At 39.5% G+C, this 23,458-nt stretch overlaps 1 protein-coding gene across 4 annotated transcripts in view; it reads left to right on the top strand.

Moving 5' to 3' along the window:
• The first annotated feature begins 280 nt into the window (after positions 1-280).
• The window catches only part of ZCCHC4 (zinc finger CCHC-type containing 4), a 50,831-nt gene continuing 27,653 nt past the window's right edge, over positions 281-23,458 (top strand). For 2 of the 4 annotated variants that reach the window (XM_027544202.1, XM_027544205.1), the window contains exons 1-5: positions 281-430; positions 1,391-1,509; positions 2,226-2,308; positions 15,943-16,218; positions 16,646-16,726. In XM_027544202.1, coding sequence (XP_027400003.1) covers positions 304-430; positions 1,391-1,509; positions 2,226-2,308; positions 15,943-16,218; positions 16,646-16,726 — 686 coding nt within the window. In that variant the 5' untranslated portion in view covers positions 281-303. The remainder of the gene's footprint in view (positions 431-1,390; positions 1,510-2,225; positions 2,309-15,942; positions 16,219-16,645; positions 16,727-23,458) is intronic. The other 2 variants (XM_027544203.1, XM_027544204.1) reach the window with 2 other exon arrangements.

Below are 23,458 nucleotides of genomic sequence, written 5' to 3' on the forward strand. Positions count from 1 at the left end.
TCTTACGCAAGGAGGGTACTCACGGATCCTAAGGTATTAAGGCTGAGGCAGAAAATAGGTGAGCTTACTGCACAGGGTCCAACAAGATGCCTGTCAACCCATCCCGTCTCCCACTCACTCCCAGGAGAGGGACCTCTTAGCCTCCAGCTAGCTAGGGACAGGGTTTAGGGGCATGACCTCCGCTCCAGCGGCCGAAGTTCCTCCTAGGCGCGTGGGGGCGCTCTAAAGTGGCTGCAGGTCCAAGCGGCGCTCTTTCTCAGCCTCTTTGGTCCGGACTGAGGCTTTCGGGACGGCGGTGGGAAGATGGCGACCTCCAGGGACCGGCTTGGAACCTTGGAGGCAGAGGGGAGCTCAGGTCGCCAGGGATACTCGGGAGTCGAGGTGGTGCTTTCTTCTGATCCCGCCACCCCCGCCCCGCTGTGCCCTCACGGTGGGTCCGCGTCTGGGCTCTGCCTGGCTGTCGAGCGCCAAGGGGCGTGGTTAGCCTGAGGGCGCCTGGGGCATTTAGGGCTCCCAAATTTTTATCTGCCTCTCTCTCCCACTGAGTATAGTTCTAGAAGACGCTCCTTCCTCGGGAAGTTGAGCTTTTCCACTTACTTAAGAAACCTTCAAAGAAGCCTTCCTGTTGTGATTTTGGCTCCATCGCGGTGACATCTTTTTTAAAGGGACGAGGCAGAGGCTAGGCACAAAGGATGTGTGTTATTGAGTAATTCCCAGTGCCAAGTACTTGGATATTTCATTTGTTGATTTGCTTTATTTTTAGTTAAAAAAAAGTTAGGGAGGCGCGAAATAATGAATTCTTGCTTAGAAACCAGACCCAGGTTTTCTCTAACTCGCGGAGAGAGAGTGTGTCCAAATCTAAAAGCTGAGGGTTTCACTGAAAAAATAACTGAGCGGAGGTAACAGTTGTTCGAACTCTGTTGTGTCAGGACCTAGACGGTTCACCATGTGGACTGCAACTGTACTGGCACTAGCATTTTCTTTCTGGAGAGACTGGTTTTCAAAATATATTTCCTAAGTAGTCGGTGCCTGAATGTTGTGACTTTCGGTAAAAAAAAAAATATCTATATCTATATCTATCTCAAAGTATTGCATTTAAGCTCAGAAGGTAAAGCGTCTGCCTGCAATGCGGGAGACCCGGGTTCGTTTCCTGGGTCTGGAAGATCCCTGGAGAAGGAAATGACAATCCACTCCAGCACTCTTGCCTGGAATATCCCATGGACGAAGGAGCCTTTTAGGCTACAGTCCATGGGGTCGCAAAGAGTCGAACACGACTTCACTTTCACTTTCATCCATAAAACTAAAACATTTTATTTAAGGTCGGTGAAAACTAGAAATTTGAAATTTGATTGATATCGACTGTTTGACATGTTTTTTCTCTTGGAACTAGGACCTACTCTTATGTTTGTAAAGGTGAACCAAGGGAAAGAAGAAACACGGAGGTTTTATGCCTGCTCAGCTTGTAGAGACAGAAAAGATTGTAGTTTTTTTCAATGGGAAGATGAAAAGGTATATCACCTTTTTGGATATATTTATTTATTTTTGACATGTGTGACATTTTGTTGAGAATGTATGAGATAAACCTCTTAAGAGATGAAGATACCATGTTTTTTGGTCCAGAGATTGGAATTTATATTTACTTTGAACTTACTCTATTGATGTCTTAAACTACTGTCTCAAAGAATGAATTTCCTTTAAAACTTTCTGAGGTATTAATATTGAGTTTGCAAATATAGATTTCTTTGTGAAGAATGCAAGTCATGATCATTCCAGGAAATGTTTTAGAAAAACCCTTTTTGGGAAGTGTTTGCATCAAAGATCCTTTTTTCAGCTACTGGATGGCTGAGGAAGGCACTTAGAGATACATTTATGAGCTTGGTATCCTCTTGGCTCAGTGCCAATTCAAGTTTCTGAAAGTTTTGACTAGAAAACTTTCAGCTTTGTTAGGTTTATTGGCAAACAATCTGTGTGCCACTCTTTTGTAGACTTGTTAAGATCACCATGTGTGAATTAATCTCTCAGTGCTTCAATACGTTGTTTACTATTTGAAACTGCTCTAGAGTTTCCCCAGGTTAATGTCTTTTGTTTTCCCCTGAAATGAATGCCTGTTTACCGCTTTGAGCTGCTTGAGTTTCTGGCTTCTTGGTGTTTGAATATGATACCACTTTTTCTAGGATATTAGCCAGTTTGATGATTTACTAAGTGGGTTTTGTACTTTCTTTCAGTTGTCAGGAGCCAGACTTGCTGCCCGGGAAGCCCATAACCGAAGCTGTCAGCCTCCTTTATCCCGATCTCAGTGTGTGGAAAGGTACTGATGGGATGTCACTTTTAATTTATTATCCCATTGTTGATTTTTTTCGCTGTGCCTTCAAGTTTACTTTAAGTAATTAGTGTATTTTTGTTGTGGTAAAATGTATGTTTAACATTTGCCAGTTCAGTTGCTCAGTCGTGTCAGATTCTTTGCGACCCCGTGAACCACAGCACGCCAGGCCTCCCTGTCCATCACCAACTCCCAGAGTCCACCCAAACCCATGTCTATCGAGTTGGTGATGCCATCCAACCATCTCATCCTCTGTCGTCCCCTTCTCCTCCTGCCCTCAATCTTTCCCAGCACCAGGGTCTTTTCAAATGAGTCAACTCTTTGCATGAGGTGGCCAAAGTATTGGACTTTAAGCTTCAGCATCGCTCCTTCCAATGAACACCCAGAACTGATCTCCTTTAGGATAGACTGGTTGGATCTCCTTACAGTCCAGGGGACTCTCAAGAGTCTTCTCCAACACCACAGTTCAAAAGCATCAATTCTTCAGTGCTCAGCTTTCTTTATAGTCCAACTCTCACATCCATACATGACCACTGGAAAAACCATAGCCTTGACTAGACGAACCTTTGTTGGCAAAGTAATGTCTCTGCTTTTTAATATGCTGTCTAGGTTGGTCATAACTTTTCTTCCAAGGAGTCAGCGTCTTTTAATTTCATGGCTGCAGTCACCATCTGCAGTGATTTTGAAGCCCAGAAAAATAAAGTCTGACACTGTTTCCGCTGTTTCCCCATCTATTTCCCATGAAGTGATGGGACCGGATGCCATGATCTTCATTTTCTCAATGTTGAGCTTTAAGCCAACTTTTTCACTCTCCTCTTTCATCAAGAGGCTCTTTACTTCTTCTTCACTTTGTGCCATAAGGGTGGTGTCATCTCCATATCTGAGGTTACTGATATTTCTTCCAGCAATCTTGATTCCAGCTTGTGCTTTCTCCAGCCCAGCATTTCTCATGATGTACTCTGCATACAAATTAAATAAGCAGGGTGACAATATACAGACTTGATGTACTCCTTTTCCTATTTGGAACCAGTCTGTTGTTCCATGTCCAGTTCTAACTGTTGCTTCCTGACCTGCATACAGATTTCTCAAGAGGCAGGTCAGGTGGTCTCATAGTCCCATCTCCTTCAGAATTGGCAGGTCAGGTGGTCTCATAGTCCCATCTGTTTCAGAATTTTCCACAGTTTATTGTGATCCACATAGGCAAAGGCTTTGATGTAGTCAATAAAGCAGAAATAGATGTATTTCTGGAACTCTCTTGATTTTTCGATGATCCAGCGGATGTTGGCAATTTGATCTCTGGTTCCTCTGCCTTTTCTAAAACCATCTTGAACATTTGGGATTTCACGGTTCACATATTGCCGAAGCCTGGCTTGGAGAATATTGAGCATTACTTTCCTAGTGTGTGAGATGAGTGCAATTGTGTAGTAGTTTGAGCATTCTTTGGCATTGCCTTTCTGATCACGTGGACCACAGCCTTGTCTAACTCAATGAAACTGAGCCATGCCATGTGGGGCCACCCAAGATGGCCAGGTCATGGTGGAGAGGTCTGAATGTGGTCTACTGGAGAAGGGAATGGCAAACCACTTCAGTATTCTTGCCTCAAGAACCCCATGAACAGTGTGAAAAGGCAAAAAGATAGGACACTGAAAGATGAACTCCCCAGGTTGGTAGGTGCCCAATATGCTACTGGAGATCAGTGGAGAAATAACTCCAGAAAGAAAGAAGGGATGGAGCCAAAGCAAAAACAACACCCAGTTGTGAATGGGACTGGTGATGGAAGCAGGGTTCGATACTATAAAGAGCAACATTGGATCAAATCAGATCAGTCTCTCAGTCGTGTCCGACTCGTTGCGATCCCATGAATCGCAGCATGCCAGGCCTCCCTGTCCATTAACAACTCCCGGAGTTCACTCAGACTCACGTCCATCGAGTCAGTGATGCCATCCAGCCATCTCATCCTCTGTCGTCCCCTTCTCCTCCTGCCCCCAATCCCTCCCAGCATCAGAGTCTTTTCCAGTGAGTCAACTCTTCGCATGAGGTGGCCAAAGTACTGGAGTTTCAGCTTTAGCATCATTCCTTCCAAAGAAATCCCAGGGCTGATCTCCTTCAGAATGGACTGGTTGGATCTCCTTGCAGCCCAAGGGACTCTCAAGAGTCTTCTCCAACACCACAGTTCAAAAGCATCAATTCTTTGGTGCTCAGCCTTCTTCACAGTCCAACTCTCACATCCATACATGACCACTGGAAAAACCATAGCCTTGACTAGACGAACCTTTGTTAGCAAAGAAATGTCTCTGCTTTTGAATATGCTATCTAGGTTGGTCATAACTTTCCTTCCAAGGAGTAAGCATCTTTTAATTTCATGGCTGCAGTCACCATCTGCAGTGATTTTGGAGCCCAGAAAAATAAAGTCTGACACTGTTTCCACTGTTTCCCCATCTATTTGCCATGAAGTGATGGGACCGGATGCCATGATCTTCATTTTCTGAATGTTGAGCTTTAAGCCAACTTTTTTACTCTCCACTTTGACTAGGACCATAGCCTTGTCTAACTCAATGAAACTAAGCCATGCCCGTGGGGCAACCCAAGACGGGCAGGTCATGGTGGAGAGATCTGACAGAATGTGGTCCACTGGAGAAGGGAATGGCAAACCACTTCAGTATTCTTGCCTTGAGAACCCCATGAACAGTATGAAAAGGCAAAATGATAGGATACTGAAAGAGAAACTCCCCAGGGCAGTAGGTACCCAATATGATACTGGAGATCAGTGGAGAAATAACTCCAGAAAGAATGAAGGGATGGAGCCAAAGCAAAAACAATATCCAGCTGTGGATGTGACTGGTGATAGAAGCAAGGTCCAATGCTGTAAAGAGCAATATTTCATAGGAACCTGGAATGTCAGGTCCATGAATCAAGGCAAATTGGAAGTGGTCAAAGAAGAGATGGCAAGAGTGAATGTCAACGTTCTAGGAATCAGCAAACTGAAATGGACTGGAATGGGTGAATTTAATTCAGATGACCATTATATCTACTACTGCGGGCAGGAATCCCTCAGAAGAAATGGAGTGGCCATCATGGTCAACAAAAGAGTCCGAAATGCAGTACTTGGATGCAATCTCAAAAATGACAGAATGATCTCTGTTCGTTTCCAAGGCAAACCATTCAATATCACAGTAATCCAAGTCTATGCCCCAACCAGTAACACTGAAGAAGCTGAAATTGAACGGTTCTATGAAGACCTACAAGACCTTTTAGAACTAACATCCAAAAAAGATGTCCTTTTCATGATAGGGGACTGGAATGCAAAAGTAGGAAGTCAAGAAACACCTGGAGTAACAGGCAAATTTGGCCTTGGAATACGGAATGAAGCAGGGCAAAGACTAATAGAGTTTTGCCAAGAAAATGCACTGGTCATAACAAACACCCTCTTCCAACAACATTGCATAGGAACCTGGAATATTAGGTCCATGAATCAAGGCAAATTGGAAGTGGTCAAACAAGAGATGGCAAGAGTGAATGTCGACATTCTAGGAATCAATGAACTAAGATGGGCTGGAATGGGTGAATTTAACTCAGATGACCATTATATCTACTACTGTGGGCAGGAATCCTTTAGAAGAAATGGAGTAGCCATCATGGTCAACAAAAGAGTCCAAAATGCAGTACTTGGATGCAATCTCAAAAACGACAGAATGAAGTGGCGATAATTATATTAACAGTGTTGTGCAACCATCACACCACTATGTTCCTCACCCCAAAGAGAAATTCTGTCACTGTTAAGTAATAACTCTCCATTGCACCTTCCTCCAGTCTGTGATAACCTCTGATCTACTTTTTGTCTCTATGAATTTGACCATTCTGGGTACTTAAGATAATGGAATCATCCGTATTTGTCCTGTTGTATATGGCTTATTTCACTTAGAGTAGGGTTTTCAAGGCTCATCCATGTTGTAGCATGTATCAAAACTTCATCCTTTTTATGGCTGAATGATATTCCTTTGTATATGTGTACCACATCTTGTCTATCCATCAGTGGACACCCAGATGTTTCCACCTTTTGGCCGTTGTGTGTAATAGTCAACACATGTTGGTGTATAAATAGTTTGAGTCCCTGTTTTCATTTCTTTATATATATCTCTAGGAGTAGAATTACTGGATCATATGATAATACTGTTTAGTTTTTTGAGAAATTACCAACCCGTTTTCTACAGTAGCTGCACCATTTTACATCCCCCCCAGCAGTGTAGGCAATGGCACCTCACTCCAGTACTCCTGCCTGGAAAATCCCATTGGACGGGGGAGCCTGGTAGGCTGCAGTCCATGGGGTCGCTACGAGTCAGATACGACTGAGCGACTTCACTTTCACTTTTCACTTTCATGTCTTGGAGAAGGAAATGGCAACCCACTCCAGTTTTCTTGCCTGGAGAATCCCAGGGACGGAGGAGTCGGGTGGGCTGCCGTCTATGGGGTCACACATAGTCGGACACGACTGAAGTGACTTAGCAGCGGCGGCAGCAGCAATGTAGGAGGGTTCCAGTTTCTGCATGTCTTTGTTAATGTGTACTATTATTATTTTTTGCTAGGAGAGACATCCTAGCCGTTGTGTAGTGGTATGTCATTATGCTTTTGATTTTTGTTTTCCTTCTGTATTAATGGTGTTGACCATCTTTTCAAATGCATTTTGGCCATTTATATATCTTCTTGGAGAAATGTCTATTCATGTCCTTTGTCTACTTTAACAAGGTCATTGCTGTTTTTGTAGTTGAGCTGCAGGAGTTCTTTATATGTTCTAGGTGTGTGTGTGTGCATGCATGCACTCAGTCGAGTCTGACTGTTTGTGACCCATGGACTGTAGCTCGCCAGGCTCCTCTGTCCATGGGATTCTTGGACAAGAATATTGGAGTGGGTTGCCACTCCAGGGGATCTTCGCAACCCAGGGATTCAACCTGAATCCCTTGTGTCTCTTGCATTGGCAGGGGGATTCTTTACCACAGGAGTGTATCAAAGGGTCTCATCTTTCAATTTTTTTTGTTGTTGTTGTGTGTGCTTTTGTTATCATAGCTAAGAATCATTGCCAAATCCAGTTCCATGAAGATTTACTGTAACCTTCTTTATTGAAGTAGTATTAATAAAAGAACTAAACAAATTTTTTAAAGCTATAACATCTGTCTTTAAAAATCTACATTTTTAAAATGTTTTATTGGGTTAACTGGAATTGAGTCACAGGTTTAATTTGTTGGTAAACTTGTGAAGAAAATTCATCCTTTCCTTTGTGGTAGGCATTGTGCTGTATGTGCTGGGAGATGCTTACAAAGCCTCTAGTCTGGGTTGCTGATGACAAACAGGTTTTCACTCTCGTGACAGCTCTTTCTGGTTACCTGGGCTGCTGTGTTGAGAAGGATTCTGAAGTCTTGTCTAGGTTAAGTGGAAAGGATACTGGGATCTGTTAAAAATGTCTTCCTGAGCTTTTAATAGATTTTAAAGTCCTTTGATGGAGGTGACTTTTTTTAAGATAACTCGATTGCCCCTTAACTACAGTACTTAGTCATATCTACTTAATTTACGGGAATTAACTTGGTATCTACTTAATTTATGGGAATTAAATCAATAACGAAAAACGTTGAAAGGAGAATTAATGAAAATTGGGTATCACTGAGCCAGGCATTATGTGAGGTGTTTTCCATGAGAAGTGAAGTGAAAGTCACTCAGTTGTATCCAACTCTTTGCGACCCCAAGGACTGTAGCCCACCAGGCTCCTCTGTCCATGGGATTCTCCAGGCCAGAATACTGAAGTGGGCTGCTGTTTCCTGCTCCATGAGATACTATTTAATCCTGCCAAGGTGGTTTACTTAGATGAAAATTGAGGCTTGGAGAAGTTAAGTTAACCTCATCAACTTCATACTACTAGAATGACTGAGTGGTGACTCAAACTTATGCCTCTCTGATTCTGAAGTGGTATTTTTAAGCATATAGTTCAGTTGAGTTCAGTTAAGTTGCTCAGTCGTGTCCGACTCTTTGCAACCCCATGAATCACAGCACGCCAGGCCTCCCTGTCCATCACTAACTCCTGGAGTTTACCCAAACCCATGTCCATCAAGTCAGTGATGCCATCCAACCATCTCATCCTCTGTCGTCCCCTTCTCCTCCTGCCCCCAATCCCTCCCAGCATCAGGGTCTTTTCCATTGAGTCAACTCTTCACATGAGGTGGCCAAAGTATTGGAGTTTCAGCTTTAGCATCATTCCTTCCAATGAATACCCAGGACTGATCTCCTTTAGGATGGACTGGTTGGATCTCTTTGCAGTCCAAGGGACTCTCAAGAGTCTTCTCCAACACCACAGTTCAAAAGCATCCATTCTTCAGTGCTCAAACCAGATAGTAATTAATATATGATGTGTAGTAATTTAATTTAAGGAGATTTAAGAATATAAAAGTTATATAGAGATATATTATTATGAGGTTATTGTAACGAGATAGAATAAATGCAGAAAGTAGAAAGTAGGAAAGCATCATTGTGGTTTCTCCTTTTGAAGCCATCACTTTGGTCATTTTCTAGTACTTCTGGCCTTTTTCCTGTGCAAAGGGGTTGTGGTCATAATGTGTACTTAGTTTTGTACTCAACCATGTCACTTTTAGCTAATAAGCATGTATTTCATGTTATTGCATAAAAATATTGGTGATTCAGTTAAACTCCATAAGAAAATTTAGATGATCTTCTTTCCTTACATAATAAGATTTTAGCCTGGAGCTAAACCACTGTGCAAATCTTTGTACTGCCAGAGTATGGATTTTGATACTGAAGAATTTTTGAAATGCATATTTCATGATAATTAGAAATAAAAACACTGGCTAGAATATGAAAATATTAAAATTTTTTCAAAAGGTTATTTCCTGGGGGCCATAATTTCATCTGTTCCAGTGCTGATTATTGAGAGCTTGTCTTAAATCATCTGTGATCCAAAACCTCAGATTTTGTTTCCCAGGCCTCTGTCCGTTTATCTATCCTTCCATCCATCCAGTCATTTATTCATTCTTTGGCGAGGACTCAAAAAGAACTTAAAATGCTAGTAATAATGGAGTTGAGATATATTTAAAAATAATACAGTTCAAAGAAGAATGTACTGTGTTGCCAGTATTCTTAGAAAAAACTGGGTATTTTGGAAGGTCAGAAGCTTTACAGATTACTTGTGCCTTCACTAACTGATTTCAGTTTAAGGATATGGTATTTAAATAGGTTTTGGAGGATTGGTAAAAGTTTCCACTTTTTAAAGTGTAGTGTCATTGATTTTACTGTATCACTTTATAGCTGATGCTCTTATGCTTTCTTATTTGCTTGCTACAGAGTGAAAAGTTTGAAATTAGTCATTCTTCAAAATTAAAAATGTTGCCTTTCTAAAACCAAAGCTTATTAAATTACCTGTTCTATGCTATTAATTGCATATTCTTTTAGTGTGTCTTCAGTTTGAGACTAGCAAATTATTTTTGTGTGTAATGGACCTAAGGATGACATACTATTACTTGAGATTATAATTGTTTTCTAATTTAATTTTATACAACTCATTTGTGTTATCTTATTAAGTAACTATATTTGAAAGTGTTAAAATGCATTTAAACATTATATCTATTCTATAAAGCACACTTTTATCTGTTACTGTGACATAGCATTAGCTTTTCATTGATTTACTTTTGAAGTTGTTAGAAAAGAACAATTGTAGTTATTGAGATAAATTGACCTTTGCTACTTGATTTTTATTATGGAACTGGCAGTGCTGCACAGACTTCTAAGTTCTACAATATAGGATTTGATAATCATTTTCCTAATGTTACTCTTTGAACCATGCTTTATATTTCATATGTGTTCAGCTGACTGATTTACATTTTGTGCCTGAGACTTGACTTTCCTTACAGTTTTTAGCTGCCTGGTATGTATTCTATTATGTAGTATGGTGGCATCTTTATCATGATCCCTGAAGTCTTAGAGAAGATATATTTTAATGCTAAAATCAGCATTAATTTATGTGCATCCAAATAGTTTTGTTTAGTTGATAATTCATTTGGTTATATTTTTTTCAGAGCTCATTTAAACTCAGATTTTCAAGGTCTGCTATTAGGGAAATGCCATAAACATAATTTGTCTACTCCTGGAAAGGCAAATGGAACGTCAAATGGAGATCAATAAAAGTGACATTCAGAATGCTAGCCTGCAGTTTGTGAGTCATGCTGAGCCGTGCAGCAGAATGAATTTCTTCTTGCCCCCGGGTGTGTGTAGTAAGTACAAATGAGGAGGGAGCGCTGAGTAATCCTTCGCTCTGGAGAGTCTCATCTTCTTCCTACCAAGCTTAAAAAAACTCTTATGTCTGAATGTTACATAAAGCCATGTCTTTGAATGATGATGTAATTTTGAATAGAAATATGCCTAAGATCTCAGTTGTTCTTGTCAAGAGAAGGTTACTAAACTAGCAATAAAAACTTTCTGAAGGATAGTTTTGACCAGACACAAAATATGTAAGTGGAGGTTCATTTAACATTGTTCTTTTTCTTTTCTTAAAAATAATTATACTAAGTGCCTTAAGATAGTCCCATGTAGTTAGTGAATTGCCACACTAGCCCCTGGCTTTGAACTTTAGTCTCTTCCTGGTGATTTGCACTTTCTCCTGCCTTCAGTTGGCTTCAATGGGTGTGTGATAGGCAGTCTTTTTGACTGTTTTTAAGTAGCAGAAGCTGACATATCATCATGTCTTTGGGGAGCTTCCTTTCTCCTTTTTCCTGTAAAGCCTTTGATTGTTTTTGTCATTCATTCAATGATGAGTATTTACTTCTCTGATATCAAAAGTGTGCTTCGGTTCCCAGGGCTTCTTCAGGCGGTGCTAGTGGTAAAGAACCTGCCTGCCAGTGCAGGAGTTGTAAGAGATGTGGGTTTGACCCCTGGGTTGAGGAGATCTCCTGGAGAAGGGCATGGCAACCCACTCTAGTATTAATGCCTGGAGAATCCCATGGACAGAGGAGCCTAGCGGGCTACAGTCCATAGGGTGGCAAAGAGTCAGACACAACTGAAGCAACTTACATGCCTCAGCTCTGTTGCTCTGGTTTGGTCCTTGACTGCAGTACAATAACTTTGTGTTTCGGGACTGAGTCATAGGATGATGGCAGTGACACTCCACCTACAGTCTGGCTGGTGGCAGTTTTAAATCATGTCTCAATATCCTTGATGCTAAAATATGAAAATATATGCATCTTAGAAGTGATGAAATAGGCTGATTGGATTTTGCTTTTGTGATCCAGTCTTTCTTCTAATGGGTGGGTTTATTTAGCCTGTTTGAATGGTAGGTACGATAGATACGCTTGGTCCTGGTTTTGTTGTATGATTTTTATTGCTTCTTTTTATTCTCTTTCACTCTATGGTCTGTGTTTGCTTTTATTTTTTTAATGTGTGTTCCTTCTGTATTTTTGTTTTCATGGTTGCCTTTGTGGTTTTTTAAACCAGATTTAATTTTTTTTTTATGTTGCCTTCCTTCATCTAAAAATGAGAAATGGTGACTTTATATATTTCTCCTTCTTCTGTCTTTCCTTCTCTGTAGTTACTATCTGATTTCAGTTGATTATTTCTTTTTAGGGTTAACCTCATACCTTTGATTATTGCTTATAGCACTTTTACTTGATTTTTCAGTTTTAAATTATATTTGGCCTTTGGCTCTAAAACATGAGAAAATCATCACTGTACTTCTGCTAACTTCCCCTTTCTCTTCCCCTTCTTCTGCTGGTTTTATTTGGATTTTTATTGTTTCCATTTTATACTCTGATACTCATATTTTTTTCTCATATTAGTCTGTGGTCAAATGGATTTAGTGCTGACTGACAGTCTACTGTTGTTTCATTTGGCTGAAATTTATCCTCCAGCAGTTTTAATTCTTTCATAAAAAAGGCTTTTATTAATTAAAAAATAATTTACATCAAAATATCCATGTGGCTATTGTGTGATTCCATTTATATTAAAACATGTATTAATCATAATAACTTCTTTTCTGTACAACTTTTGTTTTCCAACTAGCTAATAACAGTTTTGAGTTTATTTGTTTTGTAATGACTGTCTGTTTAATTATTTATGTGCTTCAGAAATGATTCAACTGCGAACTCTCTGCCTGTTGTCCGAACTCCCTCAAAACATTTAGATGTAGCATAATCTCTCAGCTTCACCTTCTTGAAGAAATCTGTCCTCAAACTTTCTGAACTGCTCCTGACTGGAAAAGTTGCCCTTTCTCCTTGACATCCAACTGACCAGCAGTTTCTGCATGAAGTACCCAGATTACAAAACCGTATAACCCGTATTCTTCCAAGTCCAAAAATATTTAATGCCTTTATTCTTTGTTGTTTTTTTTTTTGCAATTAGAAATTTAATCTCTGTTTTTTTCTTTTCAGTCAGTTCAGTTCAGTTCAGTCGCTCAGTCATGTCTGACTTTTTGCGACCCCATGAATCGCAGCACGCCAGGCCTCCCTGTCCATCACCAACTCCTGGAGTTCACTCAAACTCACGTCCATCGAGTCGGTGATGCCATCCAGCCATCTCATCCTCTGTCGTACCCTTTTCCTCCTGCCCCCAATCCCTCCCAGCATCAGAGTCTTTTCCAGTGAGTCAACTCTTCGCATGAGATGGCCAAAGTACTGGAGTTTCAGCTTTAGCATCGTCCAATAACAAAACTTGCTTCCTAAGGCACTTTTATCTAAGAAATTGCTGGGAGAAATATTAATAACCTCATATACTCAGATAACACCACCCTTATGGCAGAAAGTGAAGAAGAACTAAAGAGCCTCTTCATGAAAGTGAAAAAGGAGAGCAAAAAAGTTGGCTTAAAGCTCAGCATGCAGAAAACGAAGATCATGGCATCTGGTGCCATCACTTCATGGCAAATAGATGGGGAAACAGTGACTGACTTTATTTTTGGGGGCTCCAAAATCACTGCAGATGGTGACTGCAGCCATGAAATTAAAAGATGCTTACTCCTTGGAAGGAAAGTTATGACCAACCTAGACAGCATATTAAAAAGCAGAGACATTACTTTGTCAACAAAGGTCCATCTAGTCAAGGCTATGGTTTTTCCAGTAGTCCTGTATGGATGTGAGAGTTGGACTATAAAGAAAGCTGAGCACCGAAGAATTGATGCTTTTGAACTGCGGTGTTGGAGAAGACTCTTGAGAGTCCCTTGGACTACAAGGAGATCCAACCAGTCCATCCTAAAGGAGATCAGTCCTGGGTGTTCATTGGAAGGATCGATGTTGAAGCTGAAACTCCAATACTTTGGCCACCTAATGCAAAGAGCTGACTCAATGGAAAAGACCCTGATGCTAGGAAAGATTGAGGGCAGGAGGAGAAGGCGATGACAGAGGATGAGATGGTTGGATGGCGTCACCAACTCAATGGACATGGGTTTGGGTAGGCTCCGGGAGTTGGTGATAGACAGGGAGGCCTGGCGTGTTGTAATTCATGGGGTTGCAAAGAGTTGAACACGACTGAGCGACCAAACTGAACTGAACTGAAGTTTGTTATTAGTCTTTGTTAGTTTGATTAGTATGTGTCTCGGTGTATTTGTCCTTGGGTTTATCCTGTGTGGGACTCTCTGTACCTCTTGAACTTGCTTATTTCCTTTTCCATGTTGGGGAAATTTTCAGCTATAATCTCTTAAAAATTTTCTCATACCCTTTCTTTTTCTCTGCTTTTGGGACCCCTATAATTTGAATGTTAGTGCATTTGATATTGTCCCAGAGGTCCATGACACTCTCCTCAATTCTTTTCATTCTTTTTACTTTATTCTGCTCTTGAGGAGTTATTTCCACCATTTTCTCTTCCAGCTCACTGATTTGTTCTTATGTTTCAGATATTCTGCTATTGATTACTTCGAGTATTTTTAATTTCAGTAATTGTGTTGTCTCTGTATGTTTATTCTTTAATTCTTCTGGTCTTCGTTAATTGATTCTTGCATTTTCTCCATTTTGTTTTCAAGATTTTTGATCACCTTTACTATCATTATTCTGAATTCTTTTTCAGGTAGTTTGCCTCTTTCCTGTTCATTTATTTGGACTTCTGTGTTTCTAGTTTGTTCCTTCATTTGTGTGGTATTTCTCTGCCTTTTCATTATTATTTTTTTTTTTTTAACTTACTGTATTTGAGGTCTCCTTTTCCCAGGTTTCAAGGTTGAATTCTTTTTTCCTTTTGGTTTCTGCCCTCCTAAGGTTGATCCAGTGGTTTGTGTAAGCTTTGAATAGGGTGAGGTTTGTGCTGAGTTTTTGTTTGTTTGTATGTTTTCCTCTGATTGGCAAGGCTGAGTGAGGTGGTAATCCTGTCTGCTGATGATTGGGTTTGTATTTTTGTTTTGTTTATTGTTTAGATGAGGCCTCCTGCACAGGGTGATACTGGTAGTTGGATGATGCCGGGTCTTGTATTCAAGTGGTTTCTTTTGTGTGGGTTCTCACTATTTGATAGTTCTCTGGTAGTCAGGGTCTTGGAGCCAGTGCTCCCACTCCAAAGGCTCAGGGCTTGATCTCATGAAATGGGCTGTTGTCCACCATAAAATGCCTGTGGTACTGCACACAGTTCCTAGTCTCCAGGTTCCAGTAACTCATTGTCAGAAGATTGTTGGCACAGGATCAAAACCAAATTTCTCTGCTTAACTTTAAGTGCTCGAGAGATGAAGGATTCCTCTGAGTCCTCCAAAGTGCTGGCTTAATGAGTTACTGGTCTCTGTGACTCCAGCTCCAAAACCCTGTGGAGCAGCAGAAAAGCCCCCGAGAAGGGCACTTCTGCACACCAGCCTGTGGAACCCCAGAGGTCAGCAGGACAGAATGTTTTGCTGTTTTGCACGTGAGCTTCTCAGAACTGCCTCCATCAATAGTGCTAAGAATAGAGGAACTTTGTGGGAACATTTTTTCTTTTAAGAGGTAATTTTTCTTGCTAAGTATGCCATAAGAAATTGAAGAATGATCTTAATTTCTCATTTTAAAATGACTGTCTTACTGAGCCAGACTGGTTAACACTTCCAAGTTGGAATACATGGATTTGTCAATAAATTTAAAGGTGATAGTAGTCTCCATTACTATTAAGTTGTTTGAGTAATATATTATATTCACATTTTAAATGAATATTGATCTTTATCCAGTGGCTAAATTGGAGCATCTCAATTCTTACGAAATCGCTGATCCTTTTCTACTTTAGGTATGCAGCCAGACATAAATTCTAGCCAACATTGTACAGTTTTTTGTACCTTTACTTCCTCATACAGCACTCTTTGGGCTTCCCAGGTGGTGCTAGTGGTTAAAGAACCAGTCTGCTAATGCAGGAGACATAAGAGACACAGGTTTGATCCCTGGGTCGGGAAGAGTCCCTGGAGGAGAGCACAGCAACCCAATCCAGTATTCTTGCCTGGAGAGTCCCATGGACAGAGGAGTCTGGTGGGCTACAGTCCATAGGGCTGCAAAGAGTTGGACACGACTGAAGTGACTTAGCATGCATGCTTGCACGCGCAGCACTCTTTAAGAAGTAATACTTTTTGCATATTAAAACTGGCAAAAATCAAATGCCTTTAAAGTCACCAACTGAGACTGTATTGCTTTGTGTTTTGTCACGTCTTGAAGGTACTTGAAGTTTATCGAGTTGCCCTTGTCTCAGAGAAAGTTTTGTCAGAGCTGTCAGCAGTTGCTGCTGCCGGATGATGAGGAGAAGCATCATGAACATCAGGTAGTGGGTGATGTTTCTATCACCCAGTTAAAAAGGCCCAGTAAACTCCTCTATCCACTGGAAAACAAGAAGACAAATGCCCAGTATTTGTTTGCTGACCGGAGCTGTCTGTTCTTGGTAGACCTGCTCTCGAACCTTGGATTCAGAAGAGTACTGTGTGTTGGGACCCCAAGGTATGTGATAACAGTGTTTTAAAGGCTTCTCCCATCACCACTTTCTAAACTGTAAGAAAATGTAGTGAGTAGTTATTTGCTGTATAGAGGGTACAACGTGCAACCTTAAGTATACAGTGTAGTCCTTCTCTGAAGGAGTTTGTAATTTTTATTCCATTCAAGAGAAATCTTTCCAGATTTCTGATGTATGGTAGAAGATTCTGGTTTGAATCTTCAGTTATTTACTATTAATTCTAGAGTTTTCTGTTTTAGATGAGATCCAGCATTTAAAAATACTTCAAAATTGAAACTTTGCCTATACCTGCCAAATTTTCTTCAGTGTTTCATTGAAATGTTAGAAATATCAGGAGACCACTGATGGGTTTTTTGTTTGTTACATGTGACATTAGTCGTTTCTTACTAAATTTGCTTTCACTAATTGCTTTAGGTTACATGAGCTGATCAGGTTGAAAGAATCAGGTGGCACGAAGTCTAACATTAGAAGCCTTTTATTGGATATTGATTTTCGGTAGGTTTACAAAGTATAATATTTATTCTCCTTCATTGTGTTCTGTTTTTTTTTAATGTTTTCCTTTTACTAATCCTGTTATAATCCTTTACTTAATATAGAAGTAGTAATTGTTTATAAGGTATTTTTTCAGTTAGATAAACTCAACATGTAAAAGTGAAAGGCACTCAGTTGTGGCCGACTCTTTGCGACCCCATGGACTATACAGTCTGTGGAATTCTCCAGGCCAGAATACTGGAGTGGGTAGCCTTTCCCTTCTCTAGGGGTTCTTCTCAACCCAGGGAGTGAACCCCAGTTTCCTGCATTGCAGGAGGATTCTTTACCAGCTGACAGGGAGGCAGTAGGCTTTTTGCTAGTATGCTTCCTAAATTTTTTCTGTGAATGTATCTAGTTGTCTTTGGCTTATAATTTAGACATACATTTCTACTGAGTGAAATTTCTTCTTATATACTTACTTTTCAAGGGTAATTCTGAATTTCGTCTAGGATTTTGTTTTATCATAATGTCTTAAATGGGATAAGATGTGTATTTTAATATTTTTAATGAAGGATGTGCATACTACCTTTCACTGGGGGAAGCCTGGAGTGAAGGGAGTGCTAACTAGGAAATAGGTTCTGAGGCGGAGGCTAATTAATAAGCAAACAGATAAGCTTTGTGGGAGAGAATCAGAATTTAAACAGCACCTGATATGTTCGAACAAATAGATGAGACAGTGGACCACGTTTTGAGTCTTCCCTCTGGTTGTAATTGAGAAGATACAGATTTTTGATTTACAGCACAGGATGGCAGATGTGTCCATCCACGGACTCTCTGATTCTGTAAACTTGAAGCACTCTTCCTGTTTTCTGTAATTGTTTGAATTCTAGGAGTTCATGGTAAGTCTGTGAGACACCATGTCCTTAGTATATTTTTCTTGTTCTTGAGTGTATTGAAGGAATGAGTCTTTAAGTTTTTTTTTTAATCTGATAGAACCTATTTGGCCAATAGTCCAGTAGTTGTTGTGTTCTCTCCAGCGTTACTCAGATTCTCTGTGAAATTACATATGCTTTTTCTCCCTAAAAACAAGGCAGACAGAATTTTAAAGTGTAGAAGTCACAATAAAAAGTACAACTTTCATCATTTATTTTTCTTTAGATTTCCAGGTTAGCTTTGGGTTATCTACTGTAAGCCTGTATGTGTCTCAGAAATAACCCACATTTTCTGCAACTCATTCCTTATTAACAAGACGAGCACACTCTTTACAAATACCTATTTGATGTTAGTAATCTTTGGGAAAATGAAATTCCATGAGTGATAATACAGACTTCTTAAAGATAAAGTCAATTTATTTTTTTAAACTGAGATATAACTCATTTAAAATAGACCATTTTAAAGTGTGTATTTTAGCAATTTTTGGTATATTCACTGTTTTGTGTCTGCAATCTATCACCCATAATTGCAGAACATTTTTAATCATGCTAAAGAGAGACTCCTTACTTCTCCTGATAAGCTCCTTACTCCTCCTGATAAGCGTCAGTCTTCTTTCTTTCATTCGGATTTGTCTCTTCTGGATATTTTATATAAATGGAATCATGCAATATATGCCCTTTGTGTCTGACCTTTTTCACTTAGCATAATGTTGTCAAGATTCCTCCATGTCGTAGCATCTAAGTGTACTTCCTTTTATGACCGTATACTATTCCATTGAGTGAATATATCAATTTCTTTTTTAACTACCTTGTTTATTTCCTAAAGTATTATTAAATGATTATAAAGGTATTATTTTAAAGGTAGAAATTTAACTTCTGAATTCTTATAATAACATGAAATATTAACTATAACTGATATTTAGTAAATGCTTGTCACATATCAAACCCTATTCTAAATTCTTTGGTCCCCACAGTAGCCCTCTAGGATAGATACTATTAACATTCTCCTTTCCTCAGAACAGAAAACTGAGGTACAAAGAAATTAAATAACTTGACCAAAGTCACAGTCATAATTGTCCTATGGTAATCCTATGTTTAACTTCCTGAAGGACTCCCAAACTGTTTTCCAAGGTGACTGCACAGTTTTTCTTTCCCAACAGCAATATATGAGAGTTCCAATTTCTTCACATGCCCATGAACACTTGTTACTGTCTGTCTTTTTGAAATAGTATCTCATTGTGGTAATGATGTTGAGCATCTTTTCATGAACTTATGGCCAATTGTTTATCTTTTTGGAGAAATGTCTATTCAGTCATTTGCTCAATTTTAAAAATTGATTATTTGTCTTATTGTTGAATTGAAAGAGTACTTAATGTATTCTGGGTACTAGACTCTTATATATAATTCATAAATATTTTCTCTCATTCTGTGAGTTGTCTTTTCACTTTTATGTAGTCAAAAGTTATTCTCTTTTCTTTGGTTGCTTGTGTTTTAGGTGTCATACCAAGAAACTATTACTAGTCTAAAAGCATGAATATTTATACTTCTTTTCTTCTAAGAGTTTTTAATTTTTAGTTCTTACATTTAGTTAATTTTGAGTTAATTTTTTAGTAGGATGTGAGGTAGGGGTCCAGTTTCATTCTTTACATGTGGATATCCAGTTGCCTTGGCATCATTGTTTAAATGATTATTCTTTTCCCGTGGAATGCTCTTGGAACCTTATTGAAAACCATGTGACCATATATGTGTGGATTTATCTGTAGACCTTAGATTCTGTTCCATTTATCTGTGTCACGTGACCATGTATCTGTGGATTTATCTGTAGACCTTAGATTCTATTCCATTTATCTGTGTCTGTCCTTATGCCAGGCCCATGCAATCTCAATTGTTGTTTTGTAGTGAGTTTTGAAATTGGGAAGTGTATATCTTTCAACTCAATTCTTTTTTGAGATTATTTTGGCTATTGTGGGCTTATTACATTTCTGTATGAATTTTAGAATTACCTAGTCAGTTTTTGTAAAAAGCTAGCTGAGCTTTTTAATAGGAGTCACATTGAATTTGTAGATCAATTTGAGGGGTTGTTGTTTAGTTACTTGGAGAAGGCAGTGGCAACCCACTCCAGTCCTCTTGCCTGGAAAATCCCATGGACGGAGGAGCCTGGTAGGCTGCAGTCCATGTTACTAAGTCGTATCCAACTCTTTTGTGACCCCATGCACTATATAGTCCACTGGGCTTCTCTGTCCATGGGATTTCCCAGGCAAAAACACTGGAGTGGGTTGCTATGTCTTTCCCCAGGGGATCTTCTTGACCCAGAGGTCAAACCCACATCTTTCCATCTTAAGTGTTCTGTTTCATGAATATGAGCTATCTTTCCATTTATTTAGCTCTTCTTTAATTTCTTTAAACAATATTTTATAGTTTTCAGTGTGCAGGACTTGCACTTCTTCTTTAAATTTATTCCTAAACACTTCATTCTTTCTGTTGTTTTTGTAAATTAAATTTTAAAAAAATTTTATTTTGTGTTGTTCATTGCTCATGCCCTGATTTACTTGCTTTTTTTTTAAAGTTGCAATAAAATATACATAGTATAACATTTACCATGTTAGCCAGTTTTTTAAGTATACCATTCAGTAGTGTGAAGTAAGTGAAGCATATTCCCATCAGTGTGCACTGTTCTCCAAAACTCTTTTTTGCATCTTATCTGATTTACTAGTATTATTTTTTTAAGTTAATCATTGTCACATTAATTTTTAAAAATTGCTTAAAAAGAAATTCTAAGTCTTATTACTGGTTTACTTTTAACTTGAAAGATTTATATTGTGCTTTGACTCTTTTGCCTTAAATGCCATACCTTGCAGTTTCACCTTTCTTGAGCCTATAGTTAAATCCCCTGGTCTAAGTAGGGAGTAGGTAATGTAGATAAAGTTGTTTTATAACCTATGGAACACACAGATGCTTTTTTCTTTCTGTGTCTGCAAACCTCTGTGTGTTGCAAACAAAAGCTGAAGGTATTGAACTATGGTCTCTTGGCTTAGCTTCTTTGAAAGCTACTCTATTTTTGAGTCAGTTCTGTAAAAGGTCAGCACTGAGTGCTAAGAGAGAGCAGGTTTAACTGAAATATGTTACTAGTCAGAATGAACTCTGCCTGTTGCCTGTATTTACGTTATGATGGAGTGTGGGGTTGGTTCACATTTTTCACAGAGACCACAATTAAATCAGGGAAACATTCCTGTGTAGTATAGTGTGGCAGTAGATAGTTCCTTCGGCACTTTGAATTTGGCTTGTTGTTGCCCTACAGAAGGTCTTTGCAGAGCTGCAGAGAACCATCTCAACTCTAGGGCTCTGTGTATACGTGCTGTACATGTTCTTTCCTTTCCTTCCCTCCCTCCTTCTATTTATTTTTGCCTGCATTGGGTCTCTGGGTATGGGCTTTCTCCAGTTGCAGCAAATGGGCATCTTATTGCAGTGGCTTTTCTTGTTGCAGAGCACAGGTTCTAGAGTGCAGGCTGAGATGCTGTGGCTCGCAGTCTTAGTTGCCTTGTAGCATGTCAAATCTTCCTGGACCATGGGTAGAATCCATGTCCCCTGCATTGGCAGGTGAATTCTTAACCACTGGACCACCAGGGAAGTCCTAAATGCCCTTTTCTGAACATCTAAGATATGAACTTCATAAAGAGATGGAAATACCAGATCACCTTACCTGTCTCTTGAGAAATCTCTATGCAGGTCAAGAAGCAACCGTTAGAACCGGACATAGAACAATGGGCTGGTTCAAAATTGGGAAAGACGTATGTCAAGGCTGTATACTGTCACCTTGGTTATGTAACTTATATGCAGAATACATCATGTGAAATGCCAGACTGGATGAATCACAAGCTAGAATCAAGATTGCCAGGAGAAATATCAACAACCTTAGATATGCAGTTGATACCACTCTATAACGGCAGAAAGCGAAGAGGAACTAAAGAGCCCCTTGCTGAAGGGGAGAGTGAAAAAGCTGGCTTAAAACTCAGCATTCAAAAAAAGAAGATCCATGACATATAGTCCCATCACTTCACAGCAAATAGATGGGGGGGAAAGTGGAAACAGTGACAGATTTTATTTTCTTGGCCTCCAAAATCACCACAAACAGTGACTACATGAAATTAAAGATACTTTCTCCTTGGAAGAAAAGCTATGACAAACCTAGACAGTGTTTTAAAAGGCAGAGACATCAGTTTGCTGATAAAGGTACATATAATCAAAGCTGTGGTTTTTCCAGTAGTCATGTATGTATGAAAGTTGGACCATAAAAAAGGCTGAATGCCACAGAACTGACTCTTGAATTGTGGTGCTGGAGAAGACTCTTGAGAGTCCCTTGGACAGCAAGGAGATCCAGCCAGTCAATCCTGAATATTCATTGGAAGGACTGATGCTGATGCTGAAGCTGAAGCTTCAGTACTTTGGCCACCAGATGCAAAGAGCTGTCTCACTGGAAAAGACCATGATGCAGCTGTCTCACTGGAAAAGACCATGATGCTGGGAAAGATTGAGGGCAGGAGAAGAAAGGGGTGACAGTGGATGAAATGGTTGGATTGCATCACTGACTTGATGGACATGAGTTTGAGCAAAGTCCAGGAGATAATGAAGGACAGTGAAGCCTGGCATGCCGCAATCCATGGAGTTGCAAAGAATCAGATGTGACTTAGCAAGTGAGCAACAAGAAAAAGAAGATATGAAGTTAACATTTGCTAAGATGGATTTCTGTATGCTCCAATTTTAGCATGAAAGATGTGAAATTCTGTTTGGCAAACTACATCCAAATAAAGTTATATCAAAAAGCTGAATTTCTTAAGTTCATTTCGTGAACTAATTTTATTCAGCTCTTGATTACATTTCCTGTGTGTAGAACATGTTTCATACTTGGTAACTGGCTCTCATTTAAAGAGAATGAATGGCCAAATTAAATGGATGTCCTTTTGAGCAGTTTTCAAGTGTATGCATTTCTGATTGGTTTTGTTTGCCTTATTCAATGGAGAGAATAATTCTTTGTGGCCAATTTCATTTTAAGAGGGTAATGTTGAGTGCTTTTTCGTAATTTAAAATATGAATAATTATGCTCCCTTATTTGTGTTTGATGGAAGCTTAGAGCTGAAACCTTGGCTTTTTTCTCTCTCTGGCTCTGCCCACTGCTACTGAGAACATTTTGGACAAGTGTGCTGTGCTGAATTTTATGTAAATAACATTTTCTTTTTTAATTAAAAAAAATATCTATTGCATTGTGAAGCAGTGAAAAAAGTGGAGGGCGGTAGAAATACATTTAAAAAGGGATTGTACACTGGGATGACCCAGAGGGATGGTATGGGGAGGGAGGTGGGAGGGGGGTTCAGGATTGGGAACATGTGTACACCCGTGGTGGATTCATGTTGATGTATGGCAAAACCAATACAATATTGTAAAGTAATTAGCCTCTAATTAAAATAAATAAATTTAATTAAAAAAAAAATTCCCACTGTTGGTGGGAATGCAAACTAGTACAGCCACTATGGAGAACAGTGTGGAGATTCCTTAAAAAACTGGAAATAGAACTGCCTTATGATCCAGCAATCCCACTGCTGGGCATACACACTGAGGAAACCAGAAGGGAAAGAGACACGTGTACCCCAATGTTCATCGCAGCACTGTTTATAATAGCCAGGACATGGAAGCAACCTAGATGTCCATCAGCAGATGAATGGATAAGAAAGCAGTGGTACATATACACAATGGAGTATTACTCAGCCATTAAAAAGAATACATTTGAATCAGTTCTAATGAGGTGGATGAAACTGGAGCCTATTATACA

The sequence above is a fragment of the Bos indicus x Bos taurus genome, chromosome 6 (genome assembly GCF_003369695.1).
Source record: "Bos indicus x Bos taurus breed Angus x Brahman F1 hybrid chromosome 6, Bos_hybrid_MaternalHap_v2.0, whole genome shotgun sequence".
NCBI lineage: Eukaryota > Metazoa > Chordata > Mammalia > Artiodactyla > Bovidae > Bos > Bos indicus x Bos taurus.